The following is an 18,134-nucleotide window of genomic DNA, read 5'->3' on the forward strand; positions in this document are numbered from 1 at the left end:
CAATCAATCATGATCTGATTCTGCTGCAGTAACATGTCTAAATTGCTACACTTTCAATCTGACCGCTCTCTGCATGCTCGAAATTTCATTACTAAATCAGTTGATCAAACCACATGACAAATAAGAAAGACTTATAACACACATACAAAAATCTGTTTTTACTTCAAAGTTCAGTACCTTTCCCTTCCCCACCCGGTGTGGGACCCGCTTGTCTCCACCAGGAGGCGCCAAAGTGGAGCAAGAGCACAGCACAAATGTCAGTACAAAATCGGGAAAAGCAGAGAAATAAAAGCAAAGGCAACTTGGACATTGAATAGAGGAAAAACAAGAAAGAAGTATAGTTACAAACACCTTTAGCCTGACAGAAATATGAAATTGTTCTTTAGTTATTTGGTCTACTTCAAGGCCTGCTGTGGAGGCCAGAACATAAACAGACAGTTACTGCATTGGTTTTCATGCACCCCCTCCCATTTGTACGAAAAGGACTAAGCACATCTGACATAACATGATGCCACTACTTGCTATGCCAACACCACCCAAAAGCACTGTGTTCACAAATTATGATTAGGCTACTGAAATGGTATTGTATAAAACCCAAATGTCTTACAGTTTAACCCAAGACAACAAATTTTGTTCATTGGTCAGTTGTGCATACTCTTTACAAATGAAAATGTCCCTTTGAATATTTACAGCTATTTTGATGGCAAATTTGGTTTGAGGTAATCAGTCAGAACAGGGCCAAAGAAAAGCATAAAGTAAGAGTGTGTGTTTCATAGGTTGTATGAATTGGATATTGTTCAGAGAATGAGCTATTGTTGATTCACAATAAACATTTTATACAAGCAAACTGTCAAATTATAGTTCAAGGCCCTTTTGACTTTAGGCACTGATAGTATTATTTTAAGAATTTTGACTTTGTTAACCAATGTAATCAGACATTTGGGACTTAATGTAGGTACAGTGGTGCGTACCTCGCTCCATAGCGTGGGTATGTTCATGTTAATTTTAAATATCCTCACACTCATGTAGTGCACGAGTCTCAGTGGATCACAGTCAGTGCGAGTGCGTCCATGCCAGTCAAAACTGTGTGAGGTAGTGTGTTGGTGTCAGTGCTTTGCTGGTTGGCAGACTGGATTTTTGAAGGGCTATTTGAAGTTACGACATTCATCAAGATTTAAATCATTTAGGGGAAAAAATAATTGGAGACACTCAAAGTGCTGTTTACAAGCATGAATGTCAATGAGTGTTGTCTCTGTAGTGAATAAAGGGCTAGTCAAGAGAGAAAGGTAAGTAGCAGTTATGGCAATTTAAATCCAACCAAAGACTGCTTCTGTCCAAGTGAACTTGTACATTACTCCGTCTCCTCAGCTCTCATTGGCAGCCACGAGCTGGCCTAAGCCCTGGCGCACAAACACGGCCTGGATGTCCTTGGTCTTAATGCAGAAGTCGCAGGCCCAAACGGCAGCACTCTCCCGGGTCAGCAGCCCATAGGCCGGCTCTGTAAGCCCGGTACAGTCACGGTGGAACCAGCGTTGGCAGGACGCCTCACACAAGATGGCATCCTGGTCATCATGCACCTCTGCCAAACAGAGGCCACAGGGAAACACCATACCAGGACCCCCAGGCTTCCCAGGGCCGGACCCAGGACCAGCAGGGGCTGGAGCAGGACCGGCGGGCAGAGGGGACTGTGTGTTTGGGGTGGAGGTGGAGTTTGAAGGAGGATTCGGGTTGCTACCGGGAGTATTGCCCCCATTGTTGTTGGTCATATTGTTTTGACCAGAATTGGGACCAGCATTAGACATTGGCCCCCCGCTGCCAGGGGTGTTGTTCTGCTGGCTGTAGGGGGTGCCGCCTGGGGTGGAGTGGGGCGGTGTGGACTGCGGTTGCTGGTTAGAGTTATTAGAGTTTGGAGTGTTTGTGTTGCTAGAGCTGTGCAGCTGACCCGGTGCAGGGTGAGGGGGCTGTCCTGACCCATTTAAGGGTCCTGTAGGAGAAGAGTTGGGGTTTGACTGTGGAGGTGCAGAGGGAGGCTGGCCAGGGGTGTTGGCGTTGGCCTGTTGGATGTCATGTCCTGGAAAGCCTCCACCGGGCTGTGACCCAGAGTTGGATGGAGGTCCTGGGGTGGTGTTATTTGGGGGCGGACCATTGGGATTTAAGTTTATTTGTTGTTGCTGTGGTCCGGGCTGTGGCCCAGCTCCAAAGTTCTTTCCTTCTTCGTTTCCAGGTCCGGGTGGACTGGGCCCAGGGTAGGGTCCATCCTGTGAAGGTGGGAACTGTCCTTGGGGAGGTAGACCTGGCAGCCCTCCCACCATGTTACCTCCGGGTCCACCTCCCATGCCACCCATCATGTTCATACCAGGACCCATGCCCCCCATTGAATTCATGGGACCATGAGAAGGTCCCCTTGGTCCACCTGCACCGGGTAATGGAGGACTGTTGAAAGGGTGCCCTCCCTGGCCATGCTGCTGTTGTGGAGGCATGCCAAATCTAGGGTGTGGAGGCCCACCTCCACCAGGACCTCCCATACCTCCAGGGGAAAGCATAGGACTGAATCCTGATCCTGGATGCATGGGTGGGCTAAAGTTCGGAGGCATGTTAAACTGCGATGGGCCACCTGGGGGAAATCCTCCTCCACCGCCACCACCTCCTCCTCCTCCGCCACCACCTCCAAAACCCGGCATGCCACCAAACCCTAGCTGGTGGTGAGGTCCAGCGTTGGATGGAGGTCCGAATGGTGGTCTGCGCCCAGGTGGGCCTCCACCTGGTCCTCCTGGACCCCCCATGAAGCCCATGCCTCCTCCCATCCTGCCACCACCACCATAGCCACCTCCTCCTCCGGCACCCGGACTGGGAAGAAAAGGTGCACCGCCGGGACCACCTGCACCAGCAGGCCGAGATGGGGGTCCAAAGTCATCGTCAAAAGGGTTGGACGCCACCAGATGGTCCACCATAGGAGTGGGAGGGGGCGCAAACTCAGTGAGATGGGAAAATCCTGTCGACTGTGAAAGAATAAAGCAAGTCATACTTAGTAATACTTCTGCTGTTGGGTTGTTGGAATTTTTACAGTCATTACCTGAGCTGTGGACTTTCTTTGTTTCTTCTTCTCTGGGCTCTTCATCTGTGAAGCTGAAAATAGAGAGATATACAATTATTTATTCTTTTATCATTTCAGTTGAATAATCGGTCTACCAGCTACCAAGAGATCTCATTTGGATTGGCCAATACCCCTTAGTGACAGACAGGCAGCTTTTAAACCTGGGGCCTCCATTTCAAGTCCAACAGTTGAGATGGTTCAATGATGGGACAAAGACTGGCATGAGGACAAGATGCTCTACATCCAGGCGCTATCATCGCCAGGTTATGAAGCCTTGAATCGCAAATGACCCAGGCAAACCAAATGACCCAGGCAAGGGAAAGAGACCGCATACAGAGGCAGAGTAAGGTAAGGTCAATGAGGGACAGGAGAAGACGGACATGAGAACGAGGAAACGTAGTTGAAGATACATTCATAGCGAGATAGACATGGCCCCGTTCACAGATTCAGTCTGCGAGGAGCAGCCACCACCGGAGACAGTCGTGAAGTTTACACATGGGGTTTGCTAGCACCAGTGCAGCCCATTGCAGCGCAGTAATGGATGAATCCGATCGGATCGGCAGATGGGTGAAAATAAATCCTACCTTTGCTTCGCTTTCCTTGTCCCGCCAGTAGTCTCCCCGATTCGGCAGCCATTAGCTAATATGACTGTCGGTGAAGTGGCATTTCACCGTTCATATGCAAGAAAAAAAGTTAAAAATGAAGACGTCTGGAGGGCTATAGCCGAGAAGAAATGTCTACTTTCAAGTCATATTTACTAGTGAGTGGTTATAATTTGAAGTAATGGCCAAGCCAAATTAAAAATCAATGGCCCAGGTCTGCAAACTCCTTTCCAGCTGCAGAGGTATCCCACGGTGTCTGTCACGCCGGGATTTGGTCACCAAATAGCGTCCGTTAAAATGCACTGGTGCACGTTATTTTACTCAAATTTACTACAACACTCTTGTTTGTTTAAGTAGAAAGAATCGATGTTACCTGGCCTGGCTGCCAGTGTAAGCAATTTAGCAAGAACCCCTCCCTCTCTGAAATGATTACTTACAGATGTGGAGCTAAGTTGAAGCTAATGCAAGCTAACGTGCTAGCCACGCTATCCAATGTGGCTAGTTACCAATATTTCAGGCTTCTTTCAGTAGCTCTAAACTTCAGATATGAAAACTAAAGTGCACCGTATATTTACATGAATAGCTGTATGCATCAGACTGGGTGTTTCTCATTTTTCTGTAAGCAACCGCACACGCAATGAAAGCTCTTGTTTACTATGCTAACGTTAGCTAGTTAGCTAATGTTAGCATGCTAATGAAGAAAGCTAGCCATCTTGCAGACTGTCTTGGAAGCAAACTGTACCCTTTCTCCGTAGCTCTGCTGTCCTTTAAAACGAAATTCTCTGGTGTGTCATTGCCAGCAAACCAGTCCCCACTCGGCGTTTGCTTGTTGATCCACCATTCATTTATAATTCATTCAAAAACGCAAATTTCCCCATAATTATAATGGCCTCTGTCGCAACCGGACAAAGAGGGACGAGCAGAGCATCGCGCAGCCTGGAAGATACCAACTAGGGACCGAATGGGGAATTGCAGTCAGTCAGTAAGAAATTCTGACACATTTGTTATAATGCACCTTAAACAACATCTGTTTTGATTGTAATACAAAAAATACACAATAGTACACACAAAAGGGACCTGTTTATTATCGGGATGGACCATGTTAAAATAATAGATTCAGCGTTTCACCTTTCCCTGTTAATATTAATCATTATCTCAGCGGATGATGGGGCGGATTCATTTTCACCTCTTCTACTCTACAGATCAACTCAGTTGTATACATTATTTATTTTCTAATAATCAGTGGCGACTTAGTTCAACCCTGAACCAAACGTATGGATGGACCACTCAGGTGGACTGGAGAAAATTTTGCTTTGGGCTCCACTTAAATCTAAATTTGCATCGAAATCAAAGATGTGGCTGGCAAGATTTTAGCTAAGCCTTGCAATTTTAGCCATATAAATAAAGGCCATACTTTTCCTTGTGCGACTTTTACTGGATTTGCTTGAATAGTCAGTAGGTAACTAGGACATCAGTAAGATATTAAAATATGTTTGTAGCACATTTTAGTACAGGCTAATGATACAATTATGAATGAAAACTTCTGACCATCAGTTTAACCATAGGACCATAAGAGGCAATTGTCACAGAAAGTTTGTCACCTTGGCTTTAGGGTCTTTCCACTTTGCATGTTAACACCGCCCACAGCTCCTGCCAGCCCATTTTCAACTTCTGGATACCCCCTCCTTTCTCTACAGCTACTCCAGTCAAGAGCCTCTGTGCATCAGGGAAGTCTTGTCAAAAAGTCCACTCTGGGAATGGGACCAAAGACCTTCAGCAGGAGCAAAACGTGCCAGTTTTGGGATTTCCCTCTTAAAAGACACTTCTTCACTCCAGGGGAATAATCTCAGCAGAGGAAACAGGTGGGATAGCACATTACAAATGGGATAAAAGAGCTAGAGAGGCTTGTGAATTGCCAACCTGCAGCATTTTTGTGGCTTCCATGAATAGAGCCTAGTTTGATTGGGAGCTTTATGACATGGTTAAAAGTGAGGTGTGGAGATCCTGCAGAATACAAGCCTGTATCTGAGCATAAAGCAGCGGAAGTTGACAAAAGACTGTGATTTGTAAAGGAGCGTCTCTGGGGCCCTGGTGTATGGCGCTGGACGGTTTTGAAGCAGACACACAACTGTTCCTGTATCCATTTGGCTCACAATGGCAAAGTGGTTCAAGGAGTTCCCCATGAACTTGAAAAATGGTACTGACAGGATCCGCTCTGCCTCTGAGTCCGGATCCCAGCCGAGACCCAACAAAGCCGGACTTGTGGCCAGCATCGGTACCAAAACATCCAAAACTCGGAAAACCTCCTCCTCTGACAGCCCAGGAGGAGTTGGATCTCTGCTATCGGGAAGAAATAGGAAAAATTCAGCCGTAGATTTGAACAGAAGTGGTGGCAGCTCTCCACAAAAGGATGGCAAAGTCTGGGACAACCTGCTCTCGAGGAAAATGTGCAAAAACTCCAAGGCCGACCAATCTGTTTTTGAGGAACAACATCGGCCTCTTAAGATCTCCTCCTCTGCCAATGCTTACATTGGCAGACTGATCAGAGTGGACAAGCTGGACAAAAGCCCCAACTTCAAGAGTGCTGCCATCAACAACCAAGTGCCCGAAGTTGAGAAAACAGCCCCCCAAGGCAAAACAGAGGTGGTAAGCTATTGACAATATATAATTTACATACAACACAATGTGATTTTATTAACTACATAGCTACTATTTTTGACACCTGCATGTTGTAAATGGAATGTGTTTTCCTTACTGCTTTTTGTGTGTCATATTCAGAGGTTCACTTTTCACAAACATTGCATCATATGAAACTTAAAACTTATTGAAAAAGATACATTTAACACAACTTGGAAAGTCACAAATCATAGTCCAAAGTCCACTTATAACCTTGCACATGTAATTTTGTAATTTTATTGTTATTATTTGATAGTTTGTTTTACAGAGAAAATGCTTTTTAAGCATGACACACTCAATGGCAACATAAAACAAGACAATACTGCTGACAAAGAAGTAACCAGGATCTAGTCCAAGCTCTGAAAAATGATATTGTTTCATTTTCTTTCTTTGTCTTGCTCCCCATTGTGTCCAATTCTCCTCTGCCTTCCTCCTATCTCTCCCTCTCTTCCTCTCCACCCCTCACCCGGATCACTCCCACCGGTTTCCCCCACCTACGGCACAAAGCTACAGTGGTCAATCCTGCTTGGTGTTCCCCTTCCTTCTGTTGCTCTTTCAGTAAATTCGGGCCCCCTGGTGAAGGTTATCATGTTATAAAAAGCTTGGTGATACTTGACACCCAGGCGCTAACCCAAGTCCCTTCCAGGGCTGACTTTGAAAAAAAATGAAAAAGAGGGAGGTGATGGAGGAGAGATGGTGAGAAAAACGACAGATAAAAGGCAGCAAGAATAAAACAGAGGTGTTATGTTTCAGCAGGGTGTAAATCGCTTTTATTTTTTATAATACAGCAGGAGCAGCTGTAAGGTTTGATTGCCAATAGTTTAGCTGATAAAATTTAAGTTGAAATTTAGATAATATAGTAGTTAGATAATAACATTTTATTTTTATACCAGTAATCTCCATCTGCTCCACTCAACTGTATTGACCTCCTCAAATCCTTTAAAACTACAAAAGTCCAAGAGGCAACAAATCTCAAACGAATTGTTTTTGGCAAGTGAGCCTGACAGGAAGTGATTGAAGAAAGACAACTTAATTTTACGACTTGCCCATTGTCTGCCCTCTGTGTAATGTTTTTTCCAATAAACAATAAATTATAAGACTGATAAGACAACAACAATAGAAAGGTTAGGCAGTAACAACATTATTAGGCTATAATTAATGTCTAGCCTCTGTAAAAATGATTTATTTGCTAGTGACAAATGGGGATGTCACAGAATAAAAGTTTATTTTATTATAAAAATGGTGTCATGAAGTTAACATGTTCACATTTACTGACAGCATCCAAAATATGAAATCCTTAATTCACTTTAAATTCAATTTCACATTTTTCTGCTTCTAAAATGGTCGTATTTATTATTACAATTATTTTATTTTGACTCTTATAATCTCAGTTGTCATCAGGACAAGATGATACATAAGACACATAATATATCATAACAATAAGGAGTTCTGACCACATTTACCATTGTCACATGCAAAGAAGACTTCACTTTGTTTGGAAACTTGAATATGCAAATAATGGATTTCTCATGCTCTATGTTGAGGTCAAGTTTGGAATTCAAATGTAATGTAAAAAAGTACAGTATTTTGAAATGAGTAAATTAATCATGAAATCTGTTTACTTTTATTTGAATGTTGTGATTTAGGTAATCATCCTTGAAGACTATGCCGACCCGTTTGATGCTCAAAAGACCAGAGAGCAGCGTGAGGCGGAGAGAGTCGGTGAAAACGACGGCTACATGGAGCCCTATGATGCTCAGCAAATGATCACAGGTGCAGCTCCCACAATTTACAATGCTGCAATGTTGAACAATAATATTTTTATTAAAAAAAATTAAAAAAAAATCTTAAATTGTCATTGATTAACCTAAAGAACGCTATAAGCAGATACAAGACTCTGGAGAGGCAAATTCTCTTCTAAATTTGTCATATCCAACTTTGACATTTAGAATCACACATAATTATTAGGCTATTCCTGGGTTTCAGGTAAATGATTCCATCCGTAATCCGTAAGTGCAATTGCTATAATACGGAGGATCATTGCCATAGCTTGAAACCAATAGAAAAAAAACTGTAACATTCTGTTGTAGAGATATGGAAAGTATTATATAATTGATCAGAATAATACTGACTTCTGACTTCTGACTGGGAGTGTGGTGTCCCTGTCTACAAAAGTATTTATTTTCACTAGACAGGTGACATTTTACTGCTTACACTGGTGCGAACAACACAATTCACATTTCCAGTCTCTGTGCTGCGGTGCGGACGTGAACCCGCTCCCCCGGCGCTCGCGGCCCCCCTGAGAGTTACCACGGCAACACTGGACAATGGGTGCAGCTTCCTGATCCTGCTTCCCATTTCCTGTCTCTGTTTCCTGGTTCTATTCTCCATAAAGGAAGCCCCCCTTCTCCCTCTACTCCACTACTCTGCCTTCCCCCCTATATGGACCTGTCTCGAACATTCATCAAAACTTCCCAGCATCCAGGAAGACTACCACTCTCGTCCAATCACACGCTGACTTGACCTTTCATGCCATTGCTCTATTGTTTGAACTAAAAGGGTAACACAATGCCCTGCTGTGTCTGCGTACATGTTTTATGGCAGGGAGTTAGATTGTAGCTTCAGTTGGTGTGTATGTTACTGGAGGATGTTGGTGATGTGACCTGTTCAATTTATGGCTCTTTTAATCATTCGAAGGAAACAGAAGCGGATCTGGAGTCACACTGATTCAGGGCTGTGGAGTATGGGAGTTTTCATTCATTAAACCTCATGATAGGTTATGCCAGACCTAATACTAATCGTTCCAAAAACAAGTACTGATACTCATTTGATCCTGTAGCAATAATAAAAGTGTCAATAGGACATAGTTGACATTTCCTGAGTAGTTTTAAAATCATCTGGAGCAATGTCGAACAATTTTAAGACACATTTTTATGGTACTAATATAGAAACTACTAATATTTGTGTCTAAAATGAGTACATTCTACTGTAAAGTGTACTGTAAATGTTTTTTTAATTGCAATTGGAGTATCAAGTGTGAAGGTGTTTCGAGATTGAAACTGTATTATCTTGACTTACACACTGCAATTTTACAAAGCTATCTATCCATTGGTTTCAGAATGATGAATAATTAGGATCATTATATTTGTAGCACACTATATATACTGTAGTTTATATAGTACTTAAATATTTAATACATTTTTCATTAATTAAATTTGTTTTAATTTTCCGTATTTTTTTTTTTATTCTAGAGGAGTATCTTGGATTATTTGGTTATTTACATAAAATGCAGCCTTAATCTGCTTATGTTTTCTTACACCTGAATGGTGAAAAGTTTAAGATTAAACTTTTCTGTTATTTGCCAGAGATCCGACGGCGTGGCTCAAAGGACTTGCTAAGGGTTTGTGTGTTGATGGAGGGCAGTGAGGGGCCTAAAGAGGACTCACTCGTACCTCAGCTCTATGACGTCCCATACGAGGGAAGCACAGAGAAGAGTGACAAGAGTCCTGGGACCAGACATGAGCTTGACCTCCGACCTCTGACTGAGTATGAGCTGCCCTGGGAGTTCAAGAAGGAGCGCATCATCCGGTCTCTGTCAGGTACTACAGTGGACGTACTCTGAAAATAATAAATGACAAATAAGCATATCTAATACTAAAAGACAGACAAAGTAGGTTTTCTAAAGAGTGCTCACCTTTATGAATATTCTACAGTCAACACAACAGTGACTGCGTAGTATAGGAAATTAAGGGTTCAGTATGTAAATGTTCTGGTGGAGGCTGCCTGCTGTCATCATGAAGATTGTATTGCTTTGCCTGGAATACTCCACAGTATGGCGTTACTTTTCAATCTTAAATTTATTTAATTAAAGCTCTTTTCATTGCTTAAAAATACCTTAAAACCATGCATTTTTACTTTGAGCAGGCTTACCTCTCCACAGATATGATCTGTAACTGGGCCTGCTTTCACAACCTGCTTGTCTTTATGGAGAAATATTATTTTAATTCCTTACAGTGAAACATTCTTGGAAAAGCAAAGTGGAGACTCATAGGAAAAGATATGCAGTGCACGTATCCTATAAAATATATATCTTGAGAACTAGTGTGCTCCGAAATAAAAAATCTACTTGGGTATATATTAATAGATTTATTCTGCTGAAGTATTGTTTTCAAGCCTTATTTATTTGAGGATTCTGTCAAATTGAACTTAGTTAAGTTTTTACTGGATTTTACTCTCACCAAAATGCTGTCTTGTAATTTCTAGGCTGTATTCTTGTTATGAGCCTTGCACTACCAAACATAGACAGAGACAAAACCATATAACTGACTTCGCACATTTCCTCTTCACATTATGGAAGTTATTCTCTGAACCCACCAAGCGTTTTCTCTGTGTTGGATCAATATAAAAGTACTTTTGAAAAAACGGCTCTCATGTATATTTTATAGGTTGCACAGACCAGCGGCATACTGAACACCATCTTGCATGAAACATCAAAGTCCAGCCTTTTTATTTACAGAGAGACTCTGCATGCAGTTTCCAAATCTGGCACCTACAGTTGTTTTGGGCACTTATTTATGTACCTCTTGTTGGCTCTTTTCTCTCCTCAGCTCAGTTCGACAGCCCAGAGTGGCAGCACAAAGATGAAACGCCTCACCTGACTCTCACCAGACAACCGCAGCACCCCCCCGCGCAGCATCAGCACCACCGGCAGAAGAGCTGGACTCAGAAGATGCTCAAGTCCTCTTCGTCCAACTCGTCCAGCTCTGACAGTGAGAGCTGCTGTGTCGACCCCACAGTGCCCCTTGAAAGGCAAAGGTGAGGAGGAGAAATGTGGACAGTAAATTGGGATATTACTTTAAATCTGAACAGCGTCCTGCCATCCAAGTACTAACCAGGCCCGACACTGCTTGGCTTCTGAGATCATACTAAATCATGCTGGCCTTGGTGTGGCGAGATGAATTCCCAGCTTCAACGCTTTTCATCTACCCTATTTAGTGTTATAAGTATAACTACATCATACAGGTTAAAAAACAAAACAAAAACCTAGATAAATGATAACAGACTTTCACTTCTTTAAATAACATTAGTATTAGATGGTTTTGGTACAATGGAAAACTGCCCAATACCCCACCTCAGGCATAAAGTGGCAAAACTATACTTCAGCTGTCCCAAGTGAACCCTGTAAATAAGGGAAAGAATTGAAATATGTGAACACTGAGCAACTTTCCAAGACCAGTTGAGATGAGATGGAAATGTAAATAAGACCCTATAATAAAATCTGAATTTACAGAGCCAAACTTGTTAAATTTTAGATGAGTTTTATAACCATAGTTTGGGGGAAAACATCTAATATTTATTTTTCCCCTCAGCTGGTACCATGGCTGTGTGACTCGCCAGGAGGCAGAGTTTCAGCTGCAGTCCTGTAAAGAAGCCAGTTTTCTGGTCAGGAACAATGAGTCCGACAACAGCAAGTACTCCATCGCCCTCAAGTGAGTAAAACCTGGAACTGCTTCTGAGGCGCATATATATATATATATATATATATATATATATATATATATATATATATATATATATATATATATATATATATATATATATATATATATATGCAAATATAAATGTGACAAAACAGAAGATATTTTGTGATGTGTTGGAATTCTCTGTTTCATGAATATGCACTATGGATGAATTAGTGATCCAACCCTGAAGTTATTTCTATTACATTTTTCAAACAGTAGATTTGTAAATCAAATATTGCATGAAAGTTTGGATGCTAAATGTTAATACATGAAACAGATACAGATAGATAGATTTGAATTATTTGCACATTCTTGATCAAGATGACAAACAATTTCTCCAGACAAATCCCACTCAAAACTTGTACATTATGTACTACAGACCATGTCTTTCACATTATGTTTTATAGGAATGTTGTTGTTACTTTCAATTATTTCTCTACAAATTACTTCAGAGGAAATTGTTTAGAGTGCATTTCAAAGTGAGTGGCCTTGTGATGATATCTGCGGACATTTGGAAACCAAAGAGAATAGATCAAAATATGACTTTTTCACTCCACAAAATATGATCACAGAAATTGAATGTTAAATAGGTTTTCTTTTCTACCTTAGGACGAGCCACGGCTGTGTGCATATTATTGTTGCCCAGACCAAAGAGAACGGTTTCACGTTGGACCAGAGCAGCTGCGTTTTCCCGAGTATCCCTGAAGTGGTCCATCATTACTGCACACAGCGACTGCCTTTCAATGGAGCCGAGCACATGACCCTTATGCATCCTGTCCCTCGCAACCACTGAACCAAACGACTCTAACTAAACTTGATTATTACAATTATTATGAAAGTGGACTAGATTTGTTATATGTATGTGTGTATTTTTTACTTTCTGGGTGACTTCCTCTGTTTTGATTTTGATGCAAAACACGCAGGCTACTGTTTTGCATGATTTATGGAGGAAGCATGTTACATCAGGCACTTTTAAACAATTAAAATACGTCTTATAGATGAATGTGGAAGAGATCCACATTAAGTTTTTATAACATTACCACCTGCTGTGCCTTTACAGACTCTAGTGCCTAAGAGGAAGTAGATGTGTCTTTTTTTAAAATTCACTTTTGTGCCCTCTTGTGGACAATCTGGTACATCACAATCTCCTGAACAAACCATCATTCATTCTGAAAAGCTGGTAAGATTTAATCAATGACACACCACATCAGACTAAAATGCTCTTATCTGTATTTTGTGGCAGAACTAAGAAACCTTTTAAACTTGCCATGACCACAGTGCCTGAAGGAGCGTCTCTGTTTTACTGTGAATGAGGGTGTTGTCTTCTCTGTGAAGCATTGAATGATTCAGATGGATGCAATGTGCTTTAGAGGGGCCTAACAATTGAGAGGAACATTTATGGTTTGATTCTGAATCTGAAGAAGCGATAAAATACAATGTTAAAGGTGCACTATGGAACTTTTCACGGAAGGCTATGTCACTCCCATTTCTCCATGGAGATGTTTCCTCCATTGCCTGTAATATTCAGCAGTATGGCATTATACTTATCTAGCTTGTCTGGCTTTTGGGTTTTATTGCAGAAACTAAAATTCTTCTTGTGAGCGAGCTCTCCTCAGATCTGAACTGTAAGGCAAGTTTATTTGTATAGCACAATTCATACACAAAATAATTCAAAGTGCTTTACAGAATAAGAAATCACTTGTAACATGACGTAGTGGTGTCAGGTGGTTAAATGTCATACTGTGGAACCTTCCGCACACAGCAGTAACATCTCCATGGAGACAAGCGGGTAGTGAACTCTACCGGAAAAGTTTCATATTGTACCTGTTAAGGCTCTATTTCCTTTACTATTATTACTACTGTTAAGATGCATCTTAATATGTGTTTTAGTGTTTCTCTGCATCTGCAGGCATGTGCTGAACTAATTACAAAGCCACACAGTCTGGTGCTTTTCAAGTAGGGCCTTGCCTGAAAAAGTACCTCACAGGTTTGTTTTAACCATCGTAGTGAAACCAAAGTATAGCTATTAGTTAGTAATGATTAAAAAAATATTACACAATGTGCAACTTTCCTTCATTTAAATATAAATATGCAATTGGTTTGATTGCGGTGTGATGAAGAAAATATATAATAATGTACATGCAATATAGCTCAGAGTAATAGAATTTACTATGATCTCATCCATCCATCCATTTTCTTCCGCTTATCCGGGACTATGATCTCAATGACTTAAAAAGTGATTTACAGCAAAGTATAAAATGAGGATCAAACTAAACCAGTTGAGAAGCCTTGCATTTGAAATAAACAAAGAAATAAAATATATTAAATGTGTGGGTCTTTAGTCCCATAGGGTTAACTGTCCCTCCTGTGTCTCTCACAGCTGTTTGTCCTCAGTGTTGAATGCCCTCTGGTGCTAGGAGACAGAAAAGCAAGCCAAAGGAGTGACTGCTATTCCTTTTTACTGCCAAGTGCATTTTTTTTTTCAAAACACGTGTAAGCCAATTGTATCCAAAACATTTATCTAAAAAGTCCAGCTAATACAGCATATTGTTTCTTTGGAGGCCTGCCTTTTCCTAATCAAACATTTTGGGAAGGGTTTGTGCTTTTTGGCAGAGACCGCTGGTGGGAAGACACACCTGCTTTGCATTTTTTCTTGCCTTTTTGATTTGTGGAAGACATATTGTAACTCCCAGAATGCATACCTCCAGTATATGCCATCAATCAATCACACAATATCATTGAATTCCTTTCTTTTGGGGAGCTGAACATGTGCCAGAGTTTGATGTGTGTTTTGTAGATTTGTGTAAGCTTTGAAAGATAAACAAAACACGAGTTGACGGGCAACCTCCTTATCATTGGTAATAAACGGGATGTCAAAGTGAGAAGATTCCCACGGGGCTTTCTCTTTGATCTGAATAAATCACTGACAACACAAATAGCTTATGAGTGTTTCTGTCAAATGTAGATACTCAAAATGTGATACTAGCCTACTTAGTTTGTTCAATATATCTTTTTTTATTACATGTTTGATATTGTCATCTACGACATGGTTAACATAAAAAGGCCTGGGGATCAAGATGTTGCTACACGGTTTTTAAGGATTGTTAGCATGCTTCCTGCTTAGTCATTGTCCTAGTGTTGGGAAAGATGGTATTACTTGTTAATTGTTTTGGAGACAAGCTGTTGATGCCACCAGGCCAAGTTACAGGTCTAATCTGTGGAGAGGCAGGACCACCATGCTATAAAATAGGGAAATGTATACACAGCAAACCTCATGCATTGTTTATTCTTTGCACACGTGCCCATCAGAAGTAACCTCCCTCTGTGGATCACTGCTGTTACATCCTTTGATCATGTTTACAGATACTGACCACTGGCGATTATAAAAACACACAATAGCTGCAGGTTTGGAGATGCTCTGACCCAGTCCATCACAATCTGTCGACATGGCGCACATCCTTACAAATGTTTGCAACACATCAAAACATTCACTTGCTGACAGCTCCCATCCACTTGTGGTTTATTCTATCCACAAAGTCCATAAGTCAGCATTATGTCTACTGTTTTGATTTAAATTATTTTTAAGATGGTTTAAGTTAAAGAGGGAAGGTCCATCGAGGAGAATGTGGTTTAAGAGAGAATTACATTGAAGACAGATAATTAGCATGAGATAAACAGTTCTCTTTAAAATAAACAGTAAGAGTCGTATCATTACACTTCATGTCAAGGCCAGTTAATTCAGAAGGGGGAAAAAGACGCAACCGACACTGCCCATCTCTCCTTCCACGGCTGTCCTCTCCTTTACGAACCCAAACGCACCCCATGATACCTGAGGACCACAGTCTGTCTATCACCTTGACTTTTTGGATAGGACGCTCCTGCCAAGAGACCTTTAATTTATGAAGGTACAGAGTTGTGTTTCGTGATCTAAGACTGTATAAAAGAGGTGAGATTCAGCAGTGATATGGTTAAGGATGGGACCTGACAAATTGCAGGTGACTTGGAAGGCACCTTTGGCATAAACATATCAGAGAATGGATGTCTATGTGACAGCTGTTTGGCAGTAGTAAGCCTTATGTGACTTCCTATCTAGATGAATTTCAAACCCTTCTCAAGTTGATGCCAAGAAGACACCTGGAGGAGGATTAATTATCAGATCATATAGACACATGCAATGCCATCCCGTCATGGCACTGTATACTTTGATAAATAATTTCATTTTGTTCTCATGTTGTGTTGCTATCCTAAACTGGTTCGCTGCACCTTTGACATGCTCTGGACTGAATGTGACTAGTTTGACCTTTGGGTTTCGCTTGACTCAACCCCATCGGTAACCCAAGTGTTGCCCTTGTCCTTATCACACCCATCAGAGCATAGAGGGTAGGGAGAGGATGGCTCAGTGTACAGTGTGGCATATCCAGACAAACAAACACAGACTGATGGACAGCAGCATTAAAAGGAGGCCTGGTGAACTTTGATCCGAGACACAAGTGCAGCAGTCAAAACATGTTCCCGTTACTTTCAGTTAAAGGTGCACTATGAAACTTCTCTGATGCCACCTGTCCACCACCTGAGATGTTTTTGCTTTGAATGTTCCACAGAATGGCATTTAACTTTTTTCTTGCTTTTACTTGATTACATGTGAATTCAGTTCTCAAATATACAAAAAATGCATTCTAAGTGTGAACAGTATTGCTTCTCCAGTCTCCACAGATCTGACGTTATGCAGCGCTACCTGCCTTGGACCCGGAAGTGACATTACACTTAACAACTCTGTGGAGACGTCTAATTCCGTACTGTGGAACTTTCAAGGCAAAGCAAAACCATCCAAGCATCTACTATGTAAGCAAAACAATTACAAGCACCTTCAAAATGACAAGAATTCTGGATTCTGCTTAAAAAAGCTTCATTCCCCAAATATTTAAAAACCCATATGCAAAACTGACACTTTTTCAGCTTTCATGGTATAACATTTTCTACATATATTTGTTTTCATAGACATTTGTTTGAGTAAATCAGCATATTAGGTTGTCTTTCTCTTGAAAGCTTTAAAAGCTCTCATCAAGTGGAAGTGTTTTTAAAGTCCATACACCATCGCCCATTCTCATTTCAGAGTTCAAATTACATTCACTATGCTGTTCGCCAGTTTTAGTATTTGTGGATATTGTTAAACCTGGCGATGTCATGCTTTTACTTGGTTCCAGAAAACAAAACTAGAAAGTAAATATTAGTTTTACATCTGCCACAGAGGATGGACTTGCAGTTATTTATCTTTTTATCTCCCCATATATAAAATGTCTTTGTACATGCAGTAGTCCAGATTCATATATTAAAAGTGTTTTGTTCAAAGCCTATAATAATGATACAGTCAACTGAATGCCTGTGTTCTTTGTCCCACCTGTGCTCACCTGCAGAGGCCAGGTGTGGCCTGTATGTTTACAGTATCCTCCTGTTTATCTTTTAAATAACAGTCACGTGATCACGCTAACTGTTTTCTGTTAATAAACACTACATTCAGCTCAATGTTCAGTTGAATACAAAGACTGTCATCAAATATTTAAACAAGCACAACTGTTTCCCCCATAGTTCCAGGCAAAATCCATTTATCATGCTTTTGCTATTGTGGCTTATGTGACATGGTTGATCACTGCTCATTCATGTATTTTCTCTTGTAACAGTCTAAGGTTTTTGAAGGGAGTTGGAGTTGGTGTGTTGTGTAATTCATTGAAACTATTACAGGAGTATTTGTACTACTTTTAAATTTTTTTTTTTTTTTTAGAATTGAATATATATTTTGTTAAAGAAATGACAATTTGGTTTTCATATGAGAATAAAATGGGACATAACTAATTTTATCCTTCTACAGCACAGTTGAAACCAGAAGTTTACATGCACTATACAACAAGACACAATCGCCTTTTTCACTGTCTGACATGAAATGAAGGTTTAAGGTCAATTAGGATTACCAAAATAATTTCTATTTGCTAAATACCACAATAATGAGAGAAGTTTTTTTTTTTTAGACCTTTCATTACTTTCTTCAAAGTCAAATGTTTACATACATTTCATTAGTATTTCTTACCTTTACCTTTAAACTGTATGACCTGGGTCAAACGTTTGGATTGAGATCAGGACTTTGTGATGGCCACTTTAAAGCAATGACTTTGTTATACTTAAGCCACTTTGTAACCAGTTTGGCTGTGTGCTTCAGGTCATTGTCCATTTGGAAGACTCATTTGC

The 18,134-nt window shown here is 40.9% G+C and overlaps 2 protein-coding genes across 3 annotated transcripts; one reads left to right on the plus strand and one right to left on the minus strand.

Moving 5' to 3' along the window:
• Positions 1-143: 143 nt before the first annotated feature.
• Positions 144-4,577, minus strand: pygo2 (pygopus homolog 2 (Drosophila)). Of its 2 annotated transcripts, XM_033974790.2 has the most exons (4): positions 4,439-4,577; positions 3,679-3,742; positions 3,074-3,126; positions 144-2,999 (listed from the first exon to the last, which is right to left on the minus strand). In XM_033974790.2, the coding sequence occupies exons 2-4, from the start codon at positions 3,728-3,730 to the stop codon at positions 1,365-1,367; spliced, it is 1,740 nt and encodes a 579-aa protein (XP_033830681.1). In that variant the 5' UTR covers positions 3,731-3,742; positions 4,439-4,577; the 3' UTR covers positions 144-1,364. The 2 variants fall into 2 exon arrangements, with proteins under 2 accessions (XP_033830681.1, XP_033830682.1); XM_033974791.2 differs by lacking the exon at positions 3,679-3,742 and having other exon boundaries at positions 4,439-4,573.
• LOC117379033 (SH2 domain-containing adapter protein E-like) lies at positions 4,560-13,276 on the plus strand. The gene is made up of 7 exons (XM_033975747.2): positions 4,560-4,678; positions 5,394-6,342; positions 8,019-8,145; positions 9,738-9,971; positions 10,980-11,187; positions 11,742-11,861; positions 12,504-13,276. Exons 2-7 carry the CDS (start codon positions 5,851-5,853, stop codon positions 12,685-12,687), a joined length of 1,365 nt encoding a protein of 454 aa, XP_033831638.1. The 5' UTR covers positions 4,560-4,678; positions 5,394-5,850; the 3' UTR covers positions 12,688-13,276.
• Positions 13,277-18,134: the final 4,858 nt, after the last annotated feature.

The sequence above is a fragment of the Periophthalmus magnuspinnatus genome, chromosome 11 (genome assembly GCF_009829125.3).
Source record: "Periophthalmus magnuspinnatus isolate fPerMag1 chromosome 11, fPerMag1.2.pri, whole genome shotgun sequence".
NCBI lineage: Eukaryota > Metazoa > Chordata > Actinopteri > Gobiiformes > Gobiidae > Periophthalmus > Periophthalmus magnuspinnatus.

Coding starts and splice junctions, on each gene's coding strand:
- LOC117379033 (XM_033975747.2), top strand. CDS start 5,851: ATGGCAAAGTGGTTCAAGGAGTTCCCCATGAACTTGAAAAATGGTACT. Junction 6,343..8,018: donor CCCAAGGCAAAACAGAGGTG/GTAAGCTATTGA, acceptor GTTGTGATTTAG/GTAATCATCCTTGAAGACTA. Junction 9,972..10,979: donor CATCATCCGGTCTCTGTCAG/GTACTACAGTGG, acceptor TTCTCTCCTCAG/CTCAGTTCGACAGCCCAGAG.
- pygo2 (XM_033974790.2), bottom strand. CDS start 3,730: ATGGCTGCCGAATCGGGGAGACTACTGGCGGGACAAGGAAAGCGAAGC. Junction 3,127..3,678: donor ACAAGGAAAGCGAAGCAAAG/GTAGGATTTATT, acceptor CTCTATTTTCAG/CTTCACAGATGAAGAGCCCA. Junction 3,000..3,073: donor AAAGAAAGTCCACAGCTCAG/GTAATGACTGTA, acceptor ATTCTTTCACAG/TCGACAGGATTTTCCCATCT.